This window comes from Harpia harpyja, chromosome 6, assembly GCF_026419915.1.
Source record: "Harpia harpyja isolate bHarHar1 chromosome 6, bHarHar1 primary haplotype, whole genome shotgun sequence".
In the NCBI taxonomy this organism is placed as follows: domain Eukaryota; kingdom Metazoa; phylum Chordata; class Aves; order Accipitriformes; family Accipitridae; genus Harpia; species Harpia harpyja.
The window spans coordinates 11,294,868-11,320,722 of record NC_068945.1 but is presented as its reverse complement, the minus strand read 5'-3'; the positions used below and the strand labels follow the sequence as shown (position 1 = coordinate 11,320,722).

General features: G+C 39.5%; 1 protein-coding gene across 12 annotated transcripts in view; it reads left to right on the top strand.

Moving 5' to 3' along the window:
• SOX5 (SRY-box transcription factor 5) overlaps positions 1-25,855 on the top strand; it is a 649,933-nt gene that overhangs the window by 570,093 nt on the left and 53,985 nt on the right. For all 12 annotated transcript variants that reach the window (XM_052789110.1, XM_052789111.1, XM_052789117.1 and 9 more), the window contains one exon: positions 19,266-19,412. In XM_052789110.1, coding sequence (XP_052645070.1) covers positions 19,266-19,412 — 147 coding nt within the window. The remainder of the gene's footprint in view (positions 1-19,265; positions 19,413-25,855) is intronic.

The window sequence follows — 25,855 nt, the reverse complement described above, 5'->3', positions numbered from 1 at the left end:
TGACGCTCACTCACTCCTTTAGGTCCACAAATCAAATTACTACATTTCATGCATCCCAAAAGTTAACACAAGAAAATCTCCCTTGAAATCTTGCTAGCTTTGATTGTACCTAGGTCATATGACATGGTTTGTTGTTAGATGCAGATCGGTATAATATATGAATGTGTAAGAATTTCAGTTTATGTCTTATTTCTCACTACAGTCTTGTTTATGACCGTTGTTTTTTCTCCAAAGTTTTAGGTCATTGCCAATTGACGAGGCAGAATGGGATAGAAATAAACAAACAGCATACTAAATGTGTACATGGGGAGAGTATCACTGGCCAGTGATATAAATTGCATACGGCAAGAGCAGCGCAAGCCATTAAAAGTCCTTGTGCTCTTATTCTCATCCTGTCTTTCTTATGTCTGATTCCTTGCCACGGTTATCTGTTACCAGCCAGGATATTTGAGCACCCTTTATGAATGGAGGCTAATATTAGGCACAGTTTGAAACTGTGAAATACCTAGTTACTGTAGTTGTAAGTATTAGATGACAAACTGCTGAGGTCAGGGTGCTTGTTCTGTTTGTTGTCTTTCCAAAGTCATCAACTGAACTTAGCTCTATCGAAGATACCGTAGTATCTGGGGATGTAACTTTCAGAGTGTCAAACTTAATTATTCTGTTGTGTGTAGATAGCATCATCCTGTTCCTGAGGTTAAGTCAGAGTGCAATTATTTCCCCAATACCTAGGCTCAGTTTCCTCAAATTCCTTTTCTCCTTTCAGAAGTTCTTACTGTTTTCCACTCCAGTGGATTTCGTAAGGTCAATCTGAACAAGAAAATTTGGAGGCAGCAGTACCTGTAGCTCCTAGTGGTCCTCAAGACTAACTTTTAAGTTTGTAACCCACATGAGCTCTGCTGGTCTCTTGAGTTTGAGTCTAATTCCTAGACTAGCTTCTAAGTATCCCTTTCGCTCTGCATAACTACCTTATTTGTTTGCCGTTTTTACCAATGGTCTGCTTCTGTTCCTGTCCATTCATTAAATAGCTAAGGAGAGAAGTATTGCAGACTGCTGGCTTTACATGCCTTAACTCCTTAGCCATAGAGACTGGTCACATCACAGATAACTTACCCAACCAGAAATATACTGCAAATTTGTTAAGTCATCTATCTCAGAGACTGACAAACAGTAGAATTACAGAGAGCAGGGCTGTCAGCAAGCTACTATGTGAATTGTCTTTCCCTAATGGACAAACATACAAATCAAACTAAAAAGCAAAATAAAAAGCACATATACAAGAAAGAAAAATGTACTTGAAAGTCAGTGTGTGTTTTTAAGCTGGAAGAAGCTTTGAAATCAGTATCCTATGATTATCAATACAACATGAAAGCAGTAAGAAAGTTTCAAATGCTCTCATGGTGGTAGAAACTGAGATTTTTAAAAGCATTTTCCAGCTATATCTGCACCTCTGCGTCTTGCTGTTTAGAGTGATTGCTCTCCCTACTTAAAATCTGCACTACAGCAGAATCTTCTAGCTGTGTTGCGAGCCATACTTGGGTTTAGTAACCACAGCTGTGCCACATACTGCACCAGCAGCAGCTGACAGGGGCAATCTGTTTGTGGCACATTGAGGGAGTCGAATTGTCTTGGGGGACTGCTGCAGAGTGGCTTTTTTCAGCTCCTTCCCATAGGTAAGGTATCTGTTTCTCCCAAAGGGGCCTGGGACTGGCAGTTTGTGTGCAAGGGAACAGGGTTGATCCCTCAGAGACGTGGGGTGCTACGAGGGCTGGTACCCGGCCCCCCCCCGCCTGATGCGCTCAGGGGCCCGAGAAGCAGCATCCCTGTGTGCCCCCCCATGGGTGCTGTGCTGGGGAAGGCCGGCTGTCCCCCAGCACACCTGGGCAGCAAGGCCAGCAGCTCTCTGCCCTTCTGAAGGTGAAGTGTCCACTCTGCAGGTTACGCTTTGCTCCACGCTGGAGTGTGAAAATAGCATCTGGCAACAAAGCCTTTCCATTTTCTTTTCCTAATTTTTCTTTTCCCTTTCATGGCTCAAAACACTCTTTACAAATTACAACAGTGTATTCACCGTTAATGCACCAAAACATTACAGCTTGTGATAGTGTTATTAAAGTGTTTGGGGCCATTTACCATAGAATACAGCAGCGTACTTACTTCATTAAGGGAACCAAATGGATCTAGCTGACTTTGGCAAAAGAACATGACTGAAGTCCTATTTTATCGCCAATGTTGATTTTTACCATCAAACTCTGGACTTCTGAAAATTAGAACATTCACAATAGAAACGCTAATAGGTGTGCTACATTTCGTAGTAGGTTAAACTGTCCTTAAATATCTCTGACTTTCTCCACAGTAGTTCTGCACTGGTATTTGTTCAATATTCCCATGTTTACTTTACAAACTAAGGGCTTATTGACGTTTAGCATAAGCAGTATGTCACATATGTATAGCTTACATTTAAATCGCTGTCCCGCTGTGTCACCAATAACTGCCTCAGAATATAGTTCGGTTTAGGCCAATCAATCCTACTCATCCCATTCCCATTATCATGGCAGCCTTGCTTCTCGCTATATGCTGGTCTGATATACTGGTGGCGAAAGTAATTCGGATGGTATGTATCAATGTATGTTTGGATAAGATTTTTAAAGAGGCCTGAAGGGATTTGGGAGCCCAGCAATAATTAATTTCTTACGGTGGCTTTGAAAATAGGATATACAACATTCACACTTAATCCTTCCTCCTTTCCACAGCTGTTTTATTTTTCCTGTGATTAGTTTTGTGGAAAGGAAATGGTCATCAAAATTGTATCAGAATGTTTGATGGTGAGGTGGCGTTCATTCGGTAACTCAGTTTTCATTGGATACGGTGAAAGATGTGAGTGCTCAGCATTTCCTACCTCTAGTCCAAGCTGGCCATGCTCACATTTGTGTGGTAGCTTGTGTTTCAGTGTGTGGTGCTTGCTTTCCCTTTAAGTGGGAAAAAGAGAGAATGAGCATAATTTCCCAGCATTTCGTGTTGTGTACTAGGATGTCATAGCCCATATACTCGTGCATTAGAATTTAATTATTGCACAGGTGTGGGACTAAGCAAATTGAATGCTGCCCCAAAAGCAGTGTTGGGTACCCTGATTTTTATTATTCTGTGTGGGCATGGGTAGATGAAGTTGTATACATGACCTGAGCTCAGACAGAAGAAATTAGAGAAGAAGAGATTCTAAAATGAGCCATGGCCTACCCAGTTAAAACTCAAAGTGTTATACTTAAATTTAAGCAATTTCTTAAGTCTGACTGATTTTTTTTTTTTCTTTTTGCATTGGTTTATTCAGATAACTTCATTTCACTTCACATTAATTGCTGCTCTGAATCAGGTCCTTAATGGATGTAAGATAGGCAGATGCTTGAATGTCAAATGTTTCTTTCGTATCAGACTGGGTGGCATTACAGGTTTGATTTCACTAAAAGGTATTGTTCACGATCAAGTGTAGAAAGGAATGAATACTAAAAAAAACTGAGGAAATGTTAGATTAAAAAAAAGCTGATTTGTCACTTTGCTCATTGACTATGAACTGAATAGACTTCTAACCCTTAAAATACTTTCTCCCCCCTTTTCCTTTTTATTGCCTGGAATCTTAAGAGCTTTATCATTTGCAGTCATAAAATGAAAATATACACCAAACCCTCAAAGGGCAAGTATGAAATTAAATTATATTTGGGCAGCTGTAACCTTTTAAAACGATCAGATTCCAGTTAATGTATTTCTTCCTGTTCCGAGTGCTGCCATGGTGTTTGATGGTGGGAAGCAGTCCAAAGGGCATTGGGAGATAATAAATTCACTGGAAATTTCACCCTGAGGCGAGCCTCGATACACCAAGGCTTCCATTTAGCGGGACTGACCTAAAAATCTTGTCACATCCAAAGGTCACTTAGGTTGGGGTTGGTGTGTCCCATCTATCTTTCCCTGGCGCAAAGAATGACAGCTGAGCTCATAAACAGCCATCGGAATATGGAAGACAAGCAGGGGGGAGAGGGAGGAAGGATAATACTGCTGACAACTTCTTAGATTTCCTCTAGGCCAATGAGAATAGATATCATCTTTGGGGTTGCTTGTTTCTGCTACTGCAGAAATGGCAATTCAATTTAAAGAGGTTACAGTTAACTGTGGAAGTCTAAAACAAGTCATTCCCCCACGTCTGCAAATGCCATTCGGTCCTGCTAGTACACATTATACTGTCCCTGAATACGTCATATTTGTTACCAGTCTTGTTAGTCAAAGCAATTTACAGTTTATACAATGCTTTACTTTCAAGGAGGGTCAAAAGTCTAAAAAGCTGTTAGTGATGACACTGATAGGTGTCATCTATAAGAACAGTGATTCTAAGGGAAACAATTTGGACAATGACACTAATTATAAACAATACTGGAAGGTAAGATATTTTCAGTCTTATGAGAAAATTTGTGATGTGTGTCCTCTAGGACGTTACTTATCCTAAGCTCATTAAAATCAGTATAATCCTCCTGCACAGCAAATTGAAGCAAAAGGCCTTTCAGGATGACTGTTGTCTTCCAGTCATAGTTCTTACTTCTGCAACGGCAAGCTCCAGTGGATCCTTCCTATGCTTGCAGTATATTAAATACTGGGGACGGGGCTGAGAGTGGCATAATAGAAGTATATTTGAAGGACAAAGATCTAACTTACCATAATTGGTCTTACTTAATTGGGGATGAGCTGTGCAACATATGTCCGTTGTATCCTAATGGCGTGAATCTCCTCAAAATTCCCTACGAGGAGGATGAGAGGGGCTGTCTGCCAGTCACTGCTGGGATGCAGGTGGCAAAGATTCCCTGTTCTACATCCTATCTTGGTTGGAAAAAGAAATGGTAGTTGGTGGTCAGTGTCCTTCTGAAATGTGGTAACAACCCACTGTTGGAAGAAAAATACCATGTATGGTATAAGCATTGGTCTGATTCTTTTTGGAACGTTAAATTGAAGATAAAATTTAAGAAGAAATTATTATATAAAATCAGCGTAACCTTGGACATATGCAAAAAACAATCTGAATGAAATAGCCATGTTCCAAAATTTACAAGATATTGAATAAGTTAGTTATCTAACTCCTCCTGGGAATTTGCTGATGTTTCTCCATGAATTTTAGTAAATCAGATTTTTCTGAAGGGATCTGTAAATTGTATGTTCCTTTGCTTGTTAAAACTAAATGGAGTATAACTGTTTTTTCAGAAGTACTTCACACATTCTTGCAAACATACTATATTTGAGGCAAACACAGTAAAGAAGGGCAAGATTGGCCAGCTGTCAGTGTTTGTCTTCATTTTCCTTGGGTTCACACTCTACTTTATGTTAACATGTATGTTCTCTACACAAATCCAAAGTAATTTGCAGGCAACTTTGGGGGGATTTATATGCCCTTTCCCACATGTTCTGTGCTGAAGTTGTAGCTGTATGCCTTACCAGTTGTACAGCTTTGAGGAAGACAAAGTCACTTTCCATCTTACTTGTGCAGCAAGATAAAAGGAAATGTGTATTTTTCATGAACTTCAGAGAGGACAGATATATTTCACTTTAAAAAATTAAGCTGCGAACACAAAATTTAAAAAATGACATAGACACGCTGAGCACAGACTAGCTAGTTTTTTCCGGGTTTGTACTCAGGACAGTGGGATGAGAGTCATCTTTAGCCATGGACGCCTAACATGTATAATTCATCTGGCCTAAAGTTGCAGGTTTCATTCTAGTTTTTATAAAGGGAGCTGAGGGTGATTAGCTCAGACCTAGTCAGGCGGATTCCTCACTTAACCTCACTTTGTCTCGTGTTTCTACTGTGGTTCAGTTATCTTTTTCATTTGCCCAGCCAATTCCAGTTAATAAGCAAGTAACAGTGGACAATAAAGTCAAAGTATTTCTGTGATTGCTGGTGGGACATGGAGCAGCAAGGCCAACTTTGTATTTCTGTAGTGGTTGGAATTTGTGAAAGACACTGAGTTGGAGTCAGTGCAGACAACTTTTTAACCACCAAATATGTGTAGTTTCCCTGTGTCAGCTGAGTTTTCCATCCTTGGGAAGAGGTGGTGCCCGTTGTGCTGGTCAGTGCATTGCTTCCCTACGTTTTTATAGCCATGTTCATTCCATTTCATGCCAGATGACTTCAGACAATTGACAGTGATCCTGAAGTATGTCAATGTTGTTAAATACGTGATGGAAAGATAGATGGTGAGAATAAGGATAGTATTTAATGCCTGGGATATTGTGAAGTGCTTTTATGTTACCTTAGATGCTCCTTTTATTGTAGTGAATACGATCACTTTGACCAAAAGCCTGTATTATGCCATGATATTAACTGGAGAAGTTGAGAGATATTTTACAGTTGCTGACTTTGGCAAAAACAAGATGTGTCCCTGCGTAATGGAGGACTGTACTGTTTCTTGCATTATTCATGCTTCCCACGCTGGAGTCACAAACATTGGGTAATGTTAATACTTGTCATGGAAAAATTTAATTGGCAGAAATGTTTAATATATTAGCGATAGATGGGAGGGCCCACAAGAGACCCTCCCTGTTCTGGACTGAAATGTGACATGTAATTAGCGATAAAGGAAGGCACTGTACGGAGTGGATTGTTGCTATATGGAGGGAAGTGGGGAGGATCCCTGCTTGATGTTCCCAGTCTTTTCCGAAATGGAGATATATTTACCAGTTGCTAACTGAAGAAGCAATGAGTACTGTTCACCCTGCCACTGTAATGAACAGCCAGTCTTGGAGCAGCATAAAAAGGGTCAATCAAATAGGTCGTACATCATATGAGGAGGCAGATGTTAGAACATATTGTAATGGATTGCTGTGCAGTATGTGAAGATGGCTTGTGGAGTACAGGGATGGGAGGAGAGAAGCTATCAGCGATGTTTTCTGTCATGGTCACTGTAAATATCCAGTTTTTGAGGAAGACTTCTGAATGCAGGAAATCAAAGCGTTAGCATTCCTGCTATGTTAGACTGGTGGGTAGAATGACGGAGGTAGAAAAGGAATAGAAGCATGAGTCCCTCTGTAATACTCTGTGTAATATGAATATGTCTAGGTATTATCTGTGCTCTGCCAAAGTCAGTGTTAGCCTTGGAACGTGTGAGTATTTTACCTGAAAAAAAATTACAGAGCTTCAGACTATATTAAACACAGAACTGTTAAAATAGCTTCTATTTTAGCAGTGCCCCTAATTCACACCCACTCAAACACCTCCTCGCTCGTTAACCCCATCATCAGACCCAAGTAACTCAAGTGAAATGAGATGGCATTAGGAATGAGGTAATGAACAAAGATTTCTGGATAATGTTATTACTTCATGATAGCAGCTCTTGTTAGTGTGACTACAGTTAAGAGCTTCTCGGTATTTCCATTGCAAACTCTTTGGTACTCCCACCCCTTCTGCTTTACAGACAACTACTCAGCCAGAAGCAATTTACAGTTTGATTTTACATCAATTTTGGCTGTTGTTTTGAATTGAAAAGAGTTTAGTGTTTTGGTACTGCTTTCTAAAACATAAAAATTGCTGGTTTTTTCCCTCCTAATCCAAATTTCCAGATGAGCAATTTAAAATACGGATTAGCTCTTTTTATAACCCAGCCACATTATTAACAATTGAAAAATGTCTCCTAAGCACGCACAGTAATTTCAGTATTTAATGTTTTTGGACAAGCAGATCCACCTTTATGTTATAAAAAATTCCATACTAAAAAATCAGTGTGAAGGCGACAATTTTTGAAAAGCACTGTTTTCACTCAGGAGTCTGCAGTTTTTATGTCTTTCTTTAAAAATTTACTCAGTGCCTCAAAAAAAATGTGGAAATCAACTTTAATAAATAGTTATGGGTGGATCAGATATACCAATGGATTATAGAGCTTGTTACTAGTTAAGTAGTGTTAATACAGTGCATGTCACTGGTTGTAGAATATGTGGCCATGTAGAATCCTTTAAGAGATGAGTTAGAGGTTACAGCCCTGTTGCCAATGAATGGCATCTGTTTTGCCTGAAAAACAGGAGTTCAGAGAGATGTATTTCTGCATTCACCCTATCTAGACTTAAGAGCAAAATGCTGTAGAGTTAAAGGAGAGAGAGGACACTTCCATAGGGTAACCCAGGTAAGCATGGGAGAGTCTGGGACTTAACAGCTTCCATCAGGATGGCAGTGGAGAAACAGGGAGAAGGTTGCATTTCCCTTTATCAGTTTGAACCTAAGAAGTAGAAAGCTCACACTTGATATGGGAATGTGAGGCTCCAGCAGCTCTTCGTTATCCATGTGGTTTGGTAAAACTAGAAGCAGCCATCATATTCCTCTTAGCTGAATGTAAAGTTCCACAGTTCATCATATAAGCTCTTCTTGTGCTTCGGTGATGCATAGCATGTGAGGAACATAAAAGTTAAAGATGTAATTCCCTTTGACCTTCAATCATGTTATTGTGCCTACAGCTTCTTAAACCTCCAGTACAGCATGTGCCAAAAGAGACATATTGGCGTGAGTTTCAGGCTAGATTTAAGGCTTTTCATGCGTGGGCTGAAGTCTGACCATGCAGTGTCATTGGACCTTAGTGTTTGCGGTTTCATTGTAGTGAGAGTCAGAAACTGAATCCTGAGGGATTTCAGATGTTTTCAGAGACCACTTTTGGGGGAACAAAGTCTCTAAGAATTAAGAATTAAACTTCTGTACGTGTCCTAATGGAATACGCAAAGTGTCACTCTTCCCATTACATCAGTGTAAGCATGGAAATAATGAGATGAACCAGAAAACAGCTTCTTATGTTATTTCCTGAGAAGTTTGCCAAAGCTTCACAGAGGTTTCAGGCTCTGGAGTTTTATGGGCTCCATTGGAGGGGGAGTTTTACAGACGACACCCATTTTATTGTAAAATCAAAGAATAAAAAGATTGAACAGCTATTGAGTTGTTTCTACTACATCATTTTGTTAAAGGGGGACTTTTATATGATGAAGGAAACTCCAAAATAATGAAATTGAGTGCTTTTCTACTCTCTCAGCTCTCCTCAGCAAGTTTGTTAACAAGTAATGGTGCTCTTCTCCACATACTCTAACATCTCCTCTTTGTAGCCTGTCATCTGCTAACCTTGAGCATCCCAGTTCAACAAACATGCATTTGGATTTTTAAGCACCTAAGTTACCCAACTTACAGGAATGAGGCTAGTTTCAAGTTAGGCACTTTTGTGAGTTTAAAGTGGGTAGGACTCACTGTTGAGAACATTAGGAGGAGTCTGACCAGAGCAAAACTCAGCTGGTTTCTGGTTTGGAACACAAATCAGATTTTCACTGATTCAGTATGGCTCAAAATGTTCTAGATGAAAGTTGCACCAATTTCTATGTCCTTGGTTGGAATTACAGTTTCCCTACAGGTCTAATAAGTTTGATCGACCTTTTCTGCAAGCTTTGTCTTTAGTAATACCTAGCACACAAACACTGTTTTAGAAGAAGAGGGAATTCCATGTGGGTTAAAGCCAAAGGAAAAGTACATGTGAGCTGGAGCCTTGCACAGTTCTGGTCGTGTATTCTCCTCTCATGGAAGGGGATCACAGTGTGCTGCTGGGAAGGAGAACTGGTGCCCTGTATTGATACCATGACTTCACAATGGGATCCCATAGGACAAGGTAGGAATTGTTAGCTTTCTGGGGGACCTGGGTAATGAGCATGTAAGGCAATGAACATGAACAAAAATTACATGAGAGGTAAATGGATTGCTGTTGAACTCTGATAGAACTTACTTGAAAGTTTTCTGCCATACAGATACCCTTAAACTGGAAAGCTAGCACTGCACGACTGACATTCTTCTTCCCCAGAATAATAACTCTGCTCTACTTTTCCTACCTCAAAAAATAAAATAAAATAAAATAAAATAAAATAAACTGCTGCAGCTGAATAAAGATGCCACGTCACATCCTATTAGTGCTCCCTGCTAAGGAAAAAGGAAAGGGTAACCAAACCTCTTCAGAACTATTCTAGGAATCAATTTGTTGTAGTTTAGCTCTTGGAATAAGTTTTCTTCTGCAGCTCGGATGGTCTATCCATCACTGGTCCCTCCCTTTCAGTATTCTTCTTCTACCCTTACTTCCTCCTTTATGTGTTCTATTCAGGGAGGCTTGGCACAAGGGAAGCAGCTCAAATGCAGTTCTTATTTCCCCTTTAAGGCACAAGCGTCACATTCTTTCCTCTCTACCCAAACTGGAAGAGAGTAGCTGTGGCTGTCTGAGCCTGTGAAAGTGAGCTCTGTTGAAAGTTGCTTACGATGGACTAAGAGTTTGTCACTCTGTCTCCTGCGCCTTTATCCAGACCCTTTGACCACATAATACAACTCAGTTCAAAGAGCAAATTAAGCTTTTGAATGAGCTGAGTAGATGTCACTGAGCTCCTGTACATGTCAGATAACTGAGGAACAATGTTAATTTATACTTCAAGGACAACAGATACAATTGCATGGTACTCCAGGTTCAGAAATATCCTTAATGAGGAATATGTTTCTTGTTTCACTGTTTGATATCATGAAGATATAACCATGGGGGAGCTTTAGGAAATATACTGGGAAAAATATCCAAGTGAAATTTTTTCAACTTATTTTGTTGTTTGATTTATTTCTTGTCCCCTCCCACACACTATAATTTGATAATATGACACTGTTGCTTCTGGTAGGTGATTATCATCCTTCTGCTACCTTTAAGGAGGAATTTCAGTATTTTAGGACTCTATTCTTATCACAGCTTGTCACAAAAGAGTTTCTAGAGCAGGCTGAGTGCTGTGGCCCGCATGTACTGCAAAATACCTATTTCACTACTTTATTGCTGAAGAAGAGGAGGGACAAGTCACCAAGAAATCTTGCAATCATCAAGATACAAGAAGCTGATACTATATCAGCATTCAAGTGAGCAAATCCATGTTCTCAAAATAAGAAATGCAGTTGACCTTAATCTTTCTGCTGTAAGCTCTTGCACTTAACTTAAGGAGAAACAGAGTATTCAGATTTGAAGTAATTAATTCAGTATCAGTCCTAAAGCAGGCACAAGAGTTTTCCTGACTTAATTCCCTGTTGAATACAACAACTTAAAATGCAAACAGAAAATCTATAAATAAAAAGTGGAGAAAGAGTCACTTAAGGAGATGTGTATAAAATAGTGAAATGCCTTAATTATAGCTCAGCAATCTGAAATATATAGAACCTTATTTACAGTAATTCTGCTGGCAGTGTTTGCTTATTAACTACTCTAGTCACTTTATGGATAACAATGAGTGATTATATACAGTACCAGTCAAGTAAAGCAATGTAATATGAAATAAGTATTTTGTCAAATGGCCACTCAGAGTATTTTGTTCTCTCAAATGGGAAATTACACTTACTGGAGTCAGGTGCTCTGAGCTAGTTGCCAAAAATCTGGATATATCAAAAAATAAGCTCTTGGGAAACATACTTGTGGTAAACAAATAGGCAGTAGTGAGATTTTTCCTACAAGAGTATAATGTCTGTGCCATTTTACTGACTTCAAGCTTCTAATTTGGAAAAGCTGTACTGGGACAGAAGTCTCCATGTGGAACCTTCATATAGACACTTCATCTTCATTACGGAATAGTCAGTGATAAAGGGAATGCAGTTTACAAAACAAATGCCCCTTCCTAAGTTACACATCCCTGTTGTTTGTTGGTCTTCCATCTGCCCATCTTACTGTATACTCCTTAAGGAGTATGCCATCAAAAGTATGTCCTTACTTTAAAGAAATTATTTTATCTTTTTTTCTAACAAAAGAAGTTCTGTTGGCGTAAAACTAAATAATAGTAGTGGCAGCAAGAATACGTTATATTCTGGTGCTGCAAAACAAACTATAGAAATAAATTGTTGCCAGTTGTTTTTTTTTTTAATATGTACAATATTAATTACTTTCCTCGAAGGGGACACTGTTCATCTGCAACATTTCATCCAGCAAGCTTTTTCCAGAAGACATTATCAAGTTTCCTCTCCAATATGCATTCCATATAGTCACTCTATTTCAATTACTGTCACATGGTGTGAACATGGTATGTATGAATATGTAGGCCACTTGGGCAGTTTTCCAGTTAAAAGCTCTTCATTTGTAAAGAGCAGGCAATCTTAAACACACAGTTTACAATGATATTTTATCACAGAAACTAACCGATCTTATTAGCCTCTGATAGGAAGTGTCTATTGATAAGTTCCTACAGTTACATCCTGTAGAAGGATTGTCTTCTTGTTAAGGCATGGGACAAAGGAGCCATGAGGTCTAGGCTCTAATCAGGAGTTTCCTACAGTCTTCCTGTGTCACCAGGAACAGTCAGTTGATGTCATGGGTTCTGATTCTCACCTTGCTAATATTTGAATAGCATTTATCCATTGACACCACTAAAGACAGCTTTTCCAGGAAAACTGAATTTCTTAACATTTGTGCAGTGTTATGGTTAGTGTCTTTCCCATAGAAGCCACTGTAAGTACAAATATAATTGTACTTTAGCTAAAATGATTGTCCTATACATCAAAATTACATTCGTTTCTGACAAAACTCAGAGCTACCATAAATTGTACCTACATTTTTTACTTTATCCACTGTTTTACAAGCAAAGCAAGCATTGTTTTGAATGTACTGCAGCAATGATAGAAGTCTTTATTACTTCAAATACAGACTTAAAGCTCATTCAGTTTTTCAGTGACCTGGACTCCAGCCTTGTTTCTGGATGCCAAGGATCCCCAGTTGGTCATAGCATGGAAGTTCCAAATGAGAAAAGAACTAGTGCATTCAGCCTGGCACGGGCAAAGCGGTCCTGTTGACTACAGTGGGATTATTCTCAGGAATAAGGGCTGCGGGCCTGGAACCCTAGAGATCAGCTACCAGAATCATATTTTGTGGAGACTTGTGGTGACTGATTCTAAAAGTGATGTTTTTCTAGTATGAGAGATGGTGGTTACAAGGCTGTGCTTGTAACTTGCATGCAAGAAGTGTATAAATGAAGCCTTGTTCTGTTTGTGAATGCTTTACAGTTTTTCTAATGAGAACTTGTTTTCCTTAATGTTTCTTTCTAAGTCTCAGGTTTTTTTAAGGCTAGAGAGACTGTTAGATTGTCTAGTCTGACAAAACAAGATGTAAAACATTATTGGGCATAATAAACTCTTTGTTTAAAGTTCATCTTCCAGAAACACATCTGATCTTGACTGAAACATCAAGAGTCAAAATCTACCATTTCTCTAGGCAGTTCCTCCAAGTGTTACCAATACTTTCTGATTAAAAGCAGCATATTACTTATCTATTAATTCGCCCAGTCTTAACTTTCAAATATTTATTATTGTTCCTTGATTGATGATTTACTTACCTGTCTTCCTCCCCGAGGCTAAATACAGAGCAAAGCTAGGATGGGAGTTTTCAAAGGAAGTTAGCTGGTTTCTGTGGCCACAGGAAAGAACAGTGTAGCTTTTCAACATTTAGTGTATCTGCTCTAGTCTCTGTGTGGTCCACAATTTTGGGGTGAATTCATCCAGCTTGCTATTTTTTACTTGGTGAATAAAGGAAACACTAGTTCAGGCAAGGTCCTCTGCCAGAAGGAGTCTCTGTGGGACACACGCGTGCCTCAGCACTGGGAGCCAGGGCAGTTTCTTTTAGGAAATGGGTGTGATAAAGACATACGGTAGGTAGAACAGTAGTAATTATCCAACTGTGTTCAGAATTCTGAAGAACAAAATAAAAGAAAACCAAAATAAACCAAAATACTCCTGAGTGCATCTCAGGATCTCGAGCTGTATTGTTCTTATCTGAAATTAGCTCAACGTGAAAGCTAGCAAACTCAAGCACTGAAGCTGAGTAAAATTCACCTTGCAATGGGTTCTTTGGGCAAGGTTTTAAAGGAGCTTATTGAATTTGTGTTCACACATTATCTTTGTTTTCTGAAAATCGCCCAGTTGGTGCAAACAAATGGCACTTCAAAGCCTTTGCTGAAGTTTTGAATGGTCAAATTAGTGTGTCCCTTTGAATAGTTTGACTAAATCTTTGAAGGAAACTCAGACACAGAAAAGATGAAAATATGGCATTTGTACCTTTCAGATATGTAGTGAAGAGCTAAATGCAGAACTTTTTTTCATAGAAGATCTAGAAAGCATTGCTACCAATCACTAATGAGTGCAGCTTTAATTCTCATTTCTATAGTTAACTTTTTATCTATGTTGCCACTACCTTTAAAAACCTATCTTACAGCAGGATGTATGTCAAACATTTGTTTTAAGTGAATTCTTCTTTTTTTTGTAATTCCTTGTGTCCTTTTTTTAAAATAAAAAAACCACCTGAACAGATCCAAAATTAATTCTTTCTGCTGTAATCAAACACTTTGCATACCTTCTGTAAGTATAAAATTTGAGGTAAAGAAAATGAAATTAATGGATTCTGAATGAGAGAATCTCAATTTATACCATTTTTTCCCCCAGATTATGCAAAAATCAAAGAACAGGGCCATTCATGTGTATATTTTTAATGATGGGTCTCAGAATGACAAAGAAATTGAAGCGTTGGATCAGTCAACAGTTCAAACATTTAAGCACAGTGGTTTGTAAATTCATCACTGTGGTAATTCCACTGAAAAACTAGTTTATACAAGAAACAAATTTATTGCAATAACTGATTTGGTTTCCAGTACCACCTGTCTCTATCTCGCTGTGGTTTTTTTTAATAACAGCTCTTAATCTCTACTGTTCACTAATAAAAATATTTTAATAAGAGATAATACTGTAATCCAAATGCCTATAGGTGCTTGAATCAACTATCTCTGCCTATGTAATTGCTAACACTTTGTTCAACCCTTTTTAAAATTGCTATTAAATCTCATTCTCATTTTCTGTATTAATAGAACAAGAATTCATTTTTAGTGTACCCTCAAAGCAGTAATGAGCATTGTTAACATGTAACAACAATGCCCAAGGGGAAAGTTTTCAAAGCTGGTCTAACCTTAAGGCTTTGCTATTGATGTACTACAGAGTCATCAAGCCAAGAGCTGTTAGAGCTAGTCCATTTGGAGAGTTCAGCTGAGTATTTCTGCTTAATATATTGGAAGAATTATAAATGGTTTAGGTGGTGACCTAGGGAGAAGGGGGAATTTTTGTTTAATAGCTTAAGAACAGACAAGCAACAGTAAAAAAATAACTGTACCTCTTGCCCATTTTAAAGTGTATCACATTGTGCTTTTGTTCTGATGATTTTGCTTCCATACAGATTTTCATAAGAGGTTAATGAGAAAACATTAACAAGGCATGCAATATTGCACATGGGGAGGGGAGCTGAAACATAGTTAGTTATAAACAAACAATAGATGTTACTTTTTAATTGCTTTTTCAGAAGCCCAATTCTGCCTTCTTGAAGAACTATTATCTATCTTATTAAATTCAGAATATTATCCTTATTTTATTCATGATGTATAGCAAAAATAAACTTGTCTAAAGCAGTAGTGCTTCACTGTTTTCAACTGAATGCCTTGGTCACGATAAAACAGCCAAGACCCTATAGATTGAATGTCCTGTAGGAGTTGTACTGCAGCAAAATGACCTCCTTGAGTGCTAGAATTTGAGATTGAGCCTTTAGGTTAGTGGAAGGTAGTGGAAGTGGCTTCAGGAGTCTCTGTTTGGGGTACAAATTAAGAGGCTCAAGAACAGTATATTACAGCAGTGATACAGGATAACGTCATTTTCATTGCACGTTTGAGGTCTTGGTTTCATTACTGTGGAAAGTATAAGGGTGCATTTTAGATGATGGTTGAATGTCTCGACAGAGACCGATTCATACACTGTTCCAAATTCTGAAACTCTTATTGGGGAAGCAAGGGTAGAAATGTTCTTTTGTTGGAGTTCAGTTTCTCTATGAAATGAATGCATAAATTGTTGTCACTTAGCCATCTTGATTCACGGCACTTGGTCACACCATTGCCCTTTCCTTGGGTATAAGCTAAAGGTCATCATGTCCTAAAACAAGTAAATATGAACAGACAAGTTCAATAATGTCAAAGCTCAAAAATATTGACAGTCTAAGAAATGTGCTGCGTGTTGTATATTTCTGTCCATTTTTTGAAAGGGGGAGTGGAAATATGAGAGCAATCTTACTGCTTAAATAAGATTCAGACCCTTGCAATTTCATAAGCTACATGTTTTTCACTTTAAAGCTGGGGCTGATGTTGCTTTTCAGTAGAATAGTTGGTTTGTGTTGCAGGAAGGGACTTTTTAAGAGGGTACTCTAACAAGGGATCTCTTACAAGATTTTATTTAATGTTTGTTTGTAATTCTCAAAATTAATTACATAGAGGTGAGATGTTGAATCTGATAACAGGAGGACAGAAGTTTGTACAAAGCATGAATGAAGGCTTTATAGGTTTTCTTCCACCCCTCCTTCCAGATTACTCCACACTATACTCTTGAGGTATATCTGTCCCTGAACTGATAATAAGGCATACGTTTGAAATTTCATATATTCCATTTCTTACCTAAAAATGCGGGTTTCTGCTGGGCTGTTGCATAGGGAAATTCATTCTCCATGCTTACGTTGTCATCGTCTGCTTTGCATGCATTGTAAAATAGGTGGTTGATGACAGTGCTGTAAGGAGGAACCATGGCTTCCAACACATTTCTCAGTGACCACTGAACAGGTGTAAGATGGTACAGATTCTTGGACACAATGTTGTGCATGTATTTCACGTAGTTTAGTTCTTGTGATTCACTCTTTGGACCTCAGCAGAAGGTTGAGAGCTGTGTTTGAGGTAGAGATTTCCCTCTTTTTTTCAGGGTAAGGATTCTGTTTGAAAAGTCTTCCCCAGAGGCTCACAGAAATTTCCGGCCTGGAAATCAGCCGACCTGTCAGTGATCTCCAGTTGGTTCAGGACTGCTAAGAGTCCAAACTGACTATGTTATTTTTACCTTTGCTTGTGGACTAGACATATTCTCTGATATCTAACCTATAGATTAGCAGCAAGCTCAAACCTTTCCTGCTCAATGGCTGTTTGACTTTCTTTTTTTTTTTCCCATAGTTGCCTCAATTTGTTTTGTCATTTTTTTCAATAGGGAGCAAAAGAAAAGGAGAAGCTTTCCCTAGATCTGCTCTATCATCACCAGAGTCCAGTTATGTTTGAGCTGTTCCCTAGTCACGTATCCTATTTCTTAAACAACCGTTACCCTTCTGATACATTAATTGATACATAAAGCTGGCTTGGTTTTCCTTGAACTGCCTGCTACAGTTCTTCTCTAGTTCACACAGACCCTTGTTCCTTTCTCCCTGCTGGATTTAGTCTTCTTTTGAAAGAATGAATGGATATGAAGTTCAACTGATAAATACATGCATTTGAATCTGTGACTGATTTGTGGTTGGATTGTTTTTGATGACTTTTATCTGTAGTTGATTTGCATCTATTTGGCTCAGACTCGCTGGGGGTAACACATAGAATAAATGAATAAATAAATTTGAGGAAGAAGCAAGGACAGAATGGAGGAATGAATGGATGATTGGGAAAGAGAGGGAGACTAAACAGAAAGGGATGGGTAAATGGTGATTAAGAAGTACAGAAAAATAAGGAACAAGCAGTGATCAAAGTAGAGAAAAGAAATAAAAAGGATTCAAAACTGAAAAGAATAGAAAGTCTGAAAAGAATAGAAGGAGCGAAAAAGAAATAAGTAAGAACTTGGTGCCTGATTACACCTAAAGGAGCAGAAATGGATTACTTTTAATTATGTGAAAGGGCTAGGATTGTGCACCAGTGAAGGGAAGAGTTTGTACAGGGAACTACAGGACAATGTCCAGGGTTGTCTGAGACTCAGAGCAGTAAATCTTGCCCATTTGATCAAGTTAAGTGTTTGCTACAGGGCTTACGTACTCTGAACTCACATTAGCAGTGTCTGTCTACCTTTTGCACAGCTCCATGTGGAATACTCCTGCAATGAATCCTCATTTTCCTCTTTTCAAACTTGCTGGTTTGGGTTAGCATTTCTTTGTGCCCTCCAATCTGACCTTTGTTCTTTCATCAGCGTATACAATTAACTAAAAAACAACATCAAAACAACTAAGCACCACTAACAAGACTTCTTAGGCTAGCCATATTGAAGCCCCCTTGTTTTTTCACATCCACTTCCATGTTCCTGCATGTTTGCAACTCAGAAGCTCTGTTAACACCAGCAGGCAGAGAGCACCGTCGTTCAGTGTTACACATTACACATGTACTGCACAGCCAGATAATACTTTGAAACTGATATTGTGACGGAGGAGGGAATGCCTTTGTTACTACATTACCTGCTCTCTCAGGCATCTGACTTCTATTTGGCTTCACCTGAATTCTTCTCTATTCACAAAGCGGCCACAATTGCCACTTCTCCTGCCCACCATGTTTATTTTCTCCACTTTTTATTTGGAGGTCAGGGGAGCTTCCAAGTACTGCCAGTTGCCTGTTTTCTCTCTGCTTTTGACCTCTGTCCATTAAACTCTACTGTAGTGCTGAACTTTAAACAAATGACTGTGATTATAAGTATTTACATGCTAATAATCAAATATGTGTTTAAAGTGCCTTACTGGTTTAGTTCTGAAGAAAAAAACATTCCTACTGTGTATCTGCTTTGCATCTATCACAAAAAGTGTTCTTAGTCTTAACTGGAGCTTCTAGTTGCTAATGGACAGTACATTACCGTCGGTCTGTATATATTGACTGTAGTGGTTCCCCAGAACCCAACTGAGAGTGGACCGTCACAGTAAGTGCTAAACAAAATTTTGACATTCCCTGTCCCGAACACCTTACAGCCTGTGCAAACAAGGCAAACATAGCAAGTAAGATAAAGAAGTGAAAAATGGTAGCACAGAGACCATCATATCAAATGTGAACTTCACAGGGGTTGATTCATATTATCGGTGGAGATGCTGTTACACCTAAGTCATCTCAGGAAAGGAAAGATTGCCCAGTGGCTCCAGCAAACCATGAAGATTAGCTTTTGTTTCTTGTTCTGAATCCCTGGACACACAGGGAAGCTGGGACATTTCTCATGGTGACGTCTGTCATTCATCCCCTGAGGAATGAGTCATAAAAGTTGAGATGACAATTCTTATCTTGAAATACACCAGTGTGCTAAATAAAAAATACCCATCAGAAGAAAAATATATCATCTGCAGTAGCAGAAGTTTTGGGAAAATTACTTACTTATTGATGATGTCTCTTTCTCTCTCCCCCTCCCCCCTCCATTTTTTCTTTGTTTGTTTTTACAGCAGTTGTATGCTGCCCAGCTTGCTGCGATGCAAGTGTCTCCGGGAGGCAAGATACCTGGCATACCCCAGGGTAACCTTGGTGCTGCTGTATCCCCTACCAGCATCCACACAGACAAGAGCACAAACAGCCCTCCACCCAAAAGCAAGGTACTGTACCAGGCCCTGCAGCCTTGCGTTTCTGACAGTGTGGGTACTTGCGTGTGGGTTTTTTTCTGAAGGGTATCTGTGTGCCTCTCAGTTGCAGGCAGCTTTGTTCTCAGGATGGCTTCCTGAAATAGGAGGATATTCGTAGTGCCATTTTTCCAGTGGGAGGACCGCAGCACAATAATACCAAACAACCATTCGTACACGATGGCAGTAACAGACACCACCTCAGCTGAGATCCCGTGGGTTCCCTTGCAGTGTCGTAGGTGTCACGCTGCTGTTTCTTCCACCTGCAGTAACAGGTAGCAGGCTGAGGCGACCGGCTCCTATTCCAGCACGCAACTGTCATTTCCTTTCAGAATGCTAAAGCAGAGTCAGGTTAGCAGTGTGTCAATGAGAGATGGCAAGTGGTGGGGCACCTCATCGGTGGCCAGATCCTGTCAGGGGCTTCAGTGGGAGTTTGTGGAGGAACAAGTCTCCAAAGCAAGGTCTGTTGTGTCATAGAACAGGGCTGGAATCTGTCCATCAAGCAATGGTCTCTGATGAGTAGTAATCTTGGTCATAGCTGGGCAAGAGGTCAAGCTAGCAGCTTGTAGTGACATCTGTATAACACCACCAGTGTGACGAGTTTTACCTAGAAAAAAGACACAGAATATGTCTAGTGGAAGAAGATGAGCTCAGCGTATGCCAGAGCTGAGCAAAAGTAACAGGTCAAAATTGAGTGGCACATCTTAGGTGTTGCAAAACAACTAGGAAGAATTTAGCTAAGGAATTCAGGGAGAAAGCAGTCCCATTTAGGTGACAGCAAGAGCTTGCTAAAAATGTGTCCTTTCTTTTTGTTAGTGTCCTCTAGCATGCTGTCCATGTCCTTTATCATGTCAGAAGAGATTCCTTGAATTGACAGTAGTGTCTTGGGTTTACCCTAACAGTAAAACAGCACAGATTAAAAATAACCAGACAAAGAAATAATACCATTGTCAGTTCAGTGAGATACATGTTCAAAGAACAAAATAGATGGTGTGGAACCAGTAGCTGTTGTGTTAATGAATCAAGCTCTGGGTCTACATTTTCTTCTATCCTCAGTGTAGACTTTCTGACTTCCTGAAGTTTATCCTTGGCTTGGCCTCTTCTTTTATATACTATAGAGCAAGGAATCACAAAGCCATGCAGTGCTCGATAATAGTTTTGTGGGTTTTTTTTTCCAAAAAGTCCTGTCTATAGTTAATAAGAGATTTTTGTGCATTTTACAAGGGGTTTTTTGTGTAGTTAGCAGCTTGCAAGATCCTCTACACTTAAAATCCCGGTGTTGTTTTCGGATCTCTTGTGCACGAGCAAAATGTCTGATGAGATCTAAGGGGACACATTATTTATGTTGTAGCAATTGTGGAATTAGAAGGCCTGCCATATCTACCAGTAATATCAAGCATAACCGTCTTACTGGCAGCTGTCAAGATCGGTTCTGTTCTCCCTTGTGTTTTATTGCTTTTTCATATTTGTAGGTGTTCCAGTGCCTTTGGCTTGCAGTTCTGTAGGACACAAACAAAACTTATTTGCAAATTGGAAAAAAAAAAAAAAAAGTGGGCCAAAAGGAAAGGAAGGGGGCTCCAAAAGGCTGTAAAATTGTGCAGCGTGAGCCCTGTGATGCATGCTGTTTTCAATCTGCTGTGTGCCAGTTGGAGGCTCAGAGAGAGAGCGAGAGAAAGAGAAGGGATAATGCTGAGAAATGATAGAGTGGCTGTGACCTCCAAGCTCAGCCTGGAAATCCAAGACATTGATTTCACTTAGCATTCCTGCTGAGAAATCCGGCGGAGTTCAGTTGTAATAAAAGAACAAGATTCTGTTCTAATGGTAATGGCGTATGACAGACATATCACTTTGTCTGTCCTCAGCACCAGAGAGAGGAGAATTGGAGAAAGGTCACCTGACCTGCCTGTGGTGTTGTGCGAATGCTATACTGAGCTTTGAACTCCAGCCTGGAAGCACAATTATTTATAATACTAAATGGTAAAGAAACCTTTATAGAGCCTACAGTAATTAGAATAAAGCTTATACAATAGTGCAGTGGCCTGGCTCAGAAAACACACTGGCAAATCCATCACAGTGGCAGAAAATGAAGCTTATGTGTTGAACTAAACACCTTCGTTTGTGTCTGTGTGGACCTTCCTTTGATTTTTCAAAGCTTGTTTGCGTTCAACAGCTCCAAAAGTTTATGGTGTTTGCTGATTTTTTTTTTTTTAATTTAATTTTTTTAGCTGTTGACAGGGAGTGTTTGTCTGAGCTTCACAGCCATTTTTTAATACTTCTTTTGAATCCCCAGCTGCAACTTGGTTCTTGAAGTTAGTTCGCGGTGGTCTTTCTCACTGTCACTGAACGTCACACCTCCACAGATGAACAGTTAATGCCTTAGACAAGCTTTCAATAGATGCTGTTTGCTGAATCTCTATTTTCAGCCCACAGTTTACACTGGCGCAGCTTTGGTAATACGCTCAAGTGTTTGGAGACAAGGAGACAGCCTTACCTGAGAGTGTGTCAAGCTACTGGCAAACATCTAGGTCACTTCTGAAAAGCTGTGTTTTTTTCCCTCTTGTATAGTGTTAAAGTTAGTGTGCTGCTCTTTGCAAGGATTCTTCAAAGTCGGCCTCAGCAGCAGATGGAACAACTGTTGGCTCTAGAAATGCTGAGAAGCATCAGAGGGAGTTTGCCAAGGATCATCCTTTAAATCTAGTAAGACTTGAACACATCCCTGAAACTCCTCTAAGACCTTGGCAACTCCCATTTTGGCAAACCTTTTATCAGTGGCCCTCACCAGTGTTTGAACATTGTGCTGGGCAGACTACCCTGGCATCTTCTGTTGTCTCACTCGCCTTTCAACAGATGTGACCTGGAATAGTCAAATTCACTTCCTAGGTTTCTGTACTGTAACTTTTAGGAAGGCATGAAGTAGAGATGCCATTATGCTGTGCTGCACACATTCTGTCAAGTTTTGGTTAGGAAACTGAGCTGGTGTCGTACATTCTTCCAAGAAGAAATCTGTGCCAGAAAAATTGATTTAAGAAACAGAGCTAGTGGAGCCCATCCAAAAGAAAATGCGTGTGTCTTGCGGAAATGGATTTTAACACAGCTTCTTCTTGAGCAGTTTTAAAAACAGCCGGTATGCTAATCATACCATTCAAATTTACCAAGGCCTCCTCCACAACCCATTTGAAAGGCAACTATCTTTGAAGTTTGCCAAATTATGCTGGATTTCCAAAGTCTGTCTTAAGCACATTTTGCCTTTGATCGTGTAAATGCTTGCATGCTGCTCTGTTGGGTGTTCAAGGTGGTTACACGCTCCCAAGTAAGTATGAGAGAAAAGGCACAGGTGCAGATAAGGACTAGGCAGAATAACCTACCAGTCCTTCTGGTGATTAACTTCAAGCCTCCTGCTTGTACAGGGCCATGCAGGAGGTAAAAAAAAGCAGCGTTATAGAGAATACATTTATCTGAACAGTGACCTTTACCATGCTACCAAGATTCTCACCTGATAGCCACAGTCTTCACTGACTTCAGATGACGTGCATTATACTCTTGAATAAGGACAGCAACATCACCCTCACTTGTAAACGGCCAGGGCCCTGTTCATTCCTACTTTTGTTCCTTGCTTTTTATGTTGCACATATAAATATAGCATCTAGTGCCTGCGTGATGCAATATCCTAGCCCTTTCCATGTAACCTTTCAAGTACAGTAATTCTGGAGTGAATTTTCAATGTAGCTTGTAAATGTAGCTAAATGATTCCCTGTATTTAATGGAGCACAGTGCAATGTCTGTAGCATCTGCTGAAAAACAGGAGCAATTCAGTGTGAAATGTGACAGGAGAGAATTCCTGGGCACTTTTCTTTTAACCTTGTTATGACCTCAGCCCTAACCCTACTCACAGTTGTGTCTCCATCAATGGCAACAGCACACAGATTGTCCAAATCAATTTTTTTGTTCTTTTCAAATACTTCTGGCAATGATGTTACTATTTGCTCAGCAGTAGCACCTGGGAGTTGTGACAAGGCAAGGAAATGTGATTCAGACAAGCCAGAAACAGCACTAAGCAGTTGGATATACACAATCAGATTCTCCTCAACTGCAATATCCAGACAAATAGCAGTGTGAATCCTTAACCAAAGATGGTACTTTATTTTCACATTATCTGATCCTCTGATTACCAAAGTAAACATTGGATTGAAATTTTTTCATGTCACCTATAGTCAGCTATAGAATCGCCTTTGAAAGACTTAGAGCTTGTCTCTCTACCGCAGCATGGATTGACTTTATAATGGCCAGAGACTCTCCAGGGGAACTTCTTCAATTTTTGAGGAATATCTGCTGATGATGCTGCAGTTGCTGCCCCATGCACCAGCTGTGTCTTGCATGCTGCTTATAGTATATGAAGGATAGAAAGGGACCAACAGTGTGCTTGCTCCGTTCTCACCCAGGCAAGGTAAGCCTGGATACAAAACTACAACTGAGTCACTGTTGACTTTCTTACCAAGTACATCTGATACCAGGGACAAAACAAAGAATAAGAGTCTTTGGAAATGGGCATTTTAATTCAGACACACTACAGGCTATGTTATTAGGAAAAATAAGTAAACTATTTACTATGGGGAGCTGGCTGGGGATTCTCCTGTCCCAGTCAAAACTGATGATGGGACTTCCCACTTTCAGTAGAAAAGCTTTCTTGACTCAGGGTAAAAATATGATAAAAAAAAAAAAAAAAGTCTGTAGGGAAGGAGAAAGGGAAAGGCCCTAAAATGGCCTGGTAATAAGAACACCCGTCTAGATGATATTTCTGATTCTACTTCAGGGAAATAGTTGACATGAACTTCATTTTAGGTGACTACTCTTAGGAGCTCTGTTAACTTGGGTATATTTGTCTTCCTTTCCCTCATTTCTCTCTTTTGTATCATAGTGCAGAATGTGAAAATTTATCTTGGGGACATCATGGGGAAAACATTAAGCTCCATTATGTACATAGCGGCATCAGCTTGCTTGCCACATCAAGCTATGACTGTTGCAGAAGTCTAGTTGATAAGTAGACGTTACAGATTCCTTGTACCCTCAGAGCTGCTATTTTTGAACACATTAAAGTGTTTAATTTCAGCTCTACAGATGATAGATGCATTGCTCGTTAAATGCAGAAGGATATTGGTGTTTCCTCTTCATACCACTTCTTTTTATTTAGTAATATCAAATATTTTTGGAAACATGAGCTAATTGTTCCGCACAGCACTGTGAAGTACTTTAGCTGTAAAGGGGACAGCTGTGTGCTAAAGAAGACTGATCATGGCTGTGTACAGGTGATCAAAGGGTGTGACTGCTTGTGTTAGAAGGGGCCAAATTCTCTTCCCTGCAGAGTAGAGAAGAGGAACCTGTCTGAAACTAACCCATTGCACATGTTAGGCCTCACATACTAGTGGCAATTACTGTCCTCTGTATTGGTTGAAAAGCTCGGCAACTACTGAATGCCTATCCAAGCAGCAGGAAATTAAGGCATCCTTATTTTCATTAAAGAGAGTACTGAGGTATTTTAGAGAGGAGAACAAGAGTTCTCATTAAAGTGATGCAAGACACACCATCCCTGCGAGAACATTGAGGCTATGTTTACAGAAGGTTTATCTCCAAGATTTGCAAGGCTCTTTTATTTTTGAGAATTTCTAGGCTGGACACAATTCTTTATATGCCACTGATTAAAAAAAAAATCCTTGTAAATTAATCTATTAAGCTTTTCGGCACTGGAATAACAGTTAGCACAAGAATATTATAAATCAGTAAATTCAAAACATTTTTCAGTACTTGCACTTCCCAGTCCCCTTGTCAGTGCATCAGACAGGTTAGAAAGAGCTGTAAGATAATTAAGGAAAAGTTTATAGTATGGATGCAGTGATGTATAGGGAGCTGTAAACTGAGACCTCATCTGCCTTATTTGTGCTATGGTACTTGGTGCTATGCTACTTCTTTAGTGTCCCTGTCCATTCTTAATGGAGACCTTGTAGCTAATTACCTCTTTACCTGGAAGCCTTTTCCCTTTGCTACCCATGCTTTAAGTTTCAAATATCAATATGTGGAGTTGGTGGCAGAATCTCTGAAACTATTTTCCTCTTCCTTGCTCTTCTTCCTATACATGACATCCAAGCATATAAACAATGACTTTTCAAACCATTTGCTGGAGCACAATGAAGTGACGTGTATGAATGGAACTTCTTAAGATGCTTTTCTAAAATAGAGAGAGTGTTCTGAACAATAAAAACAATGTTAATAGCAGTATCGAAAAAGCAGCAGTAGTAGGGACTTGCACAGCATTCTGCCTGCCTCCCACCCCTCCCTACTTTCCTAAAAATAAATTAGATACATAGGGGGGCTCCCAGGATGTTTTTTCAGATTAAGTCTCCACAGCTCCGTTCCCTGATATGTCT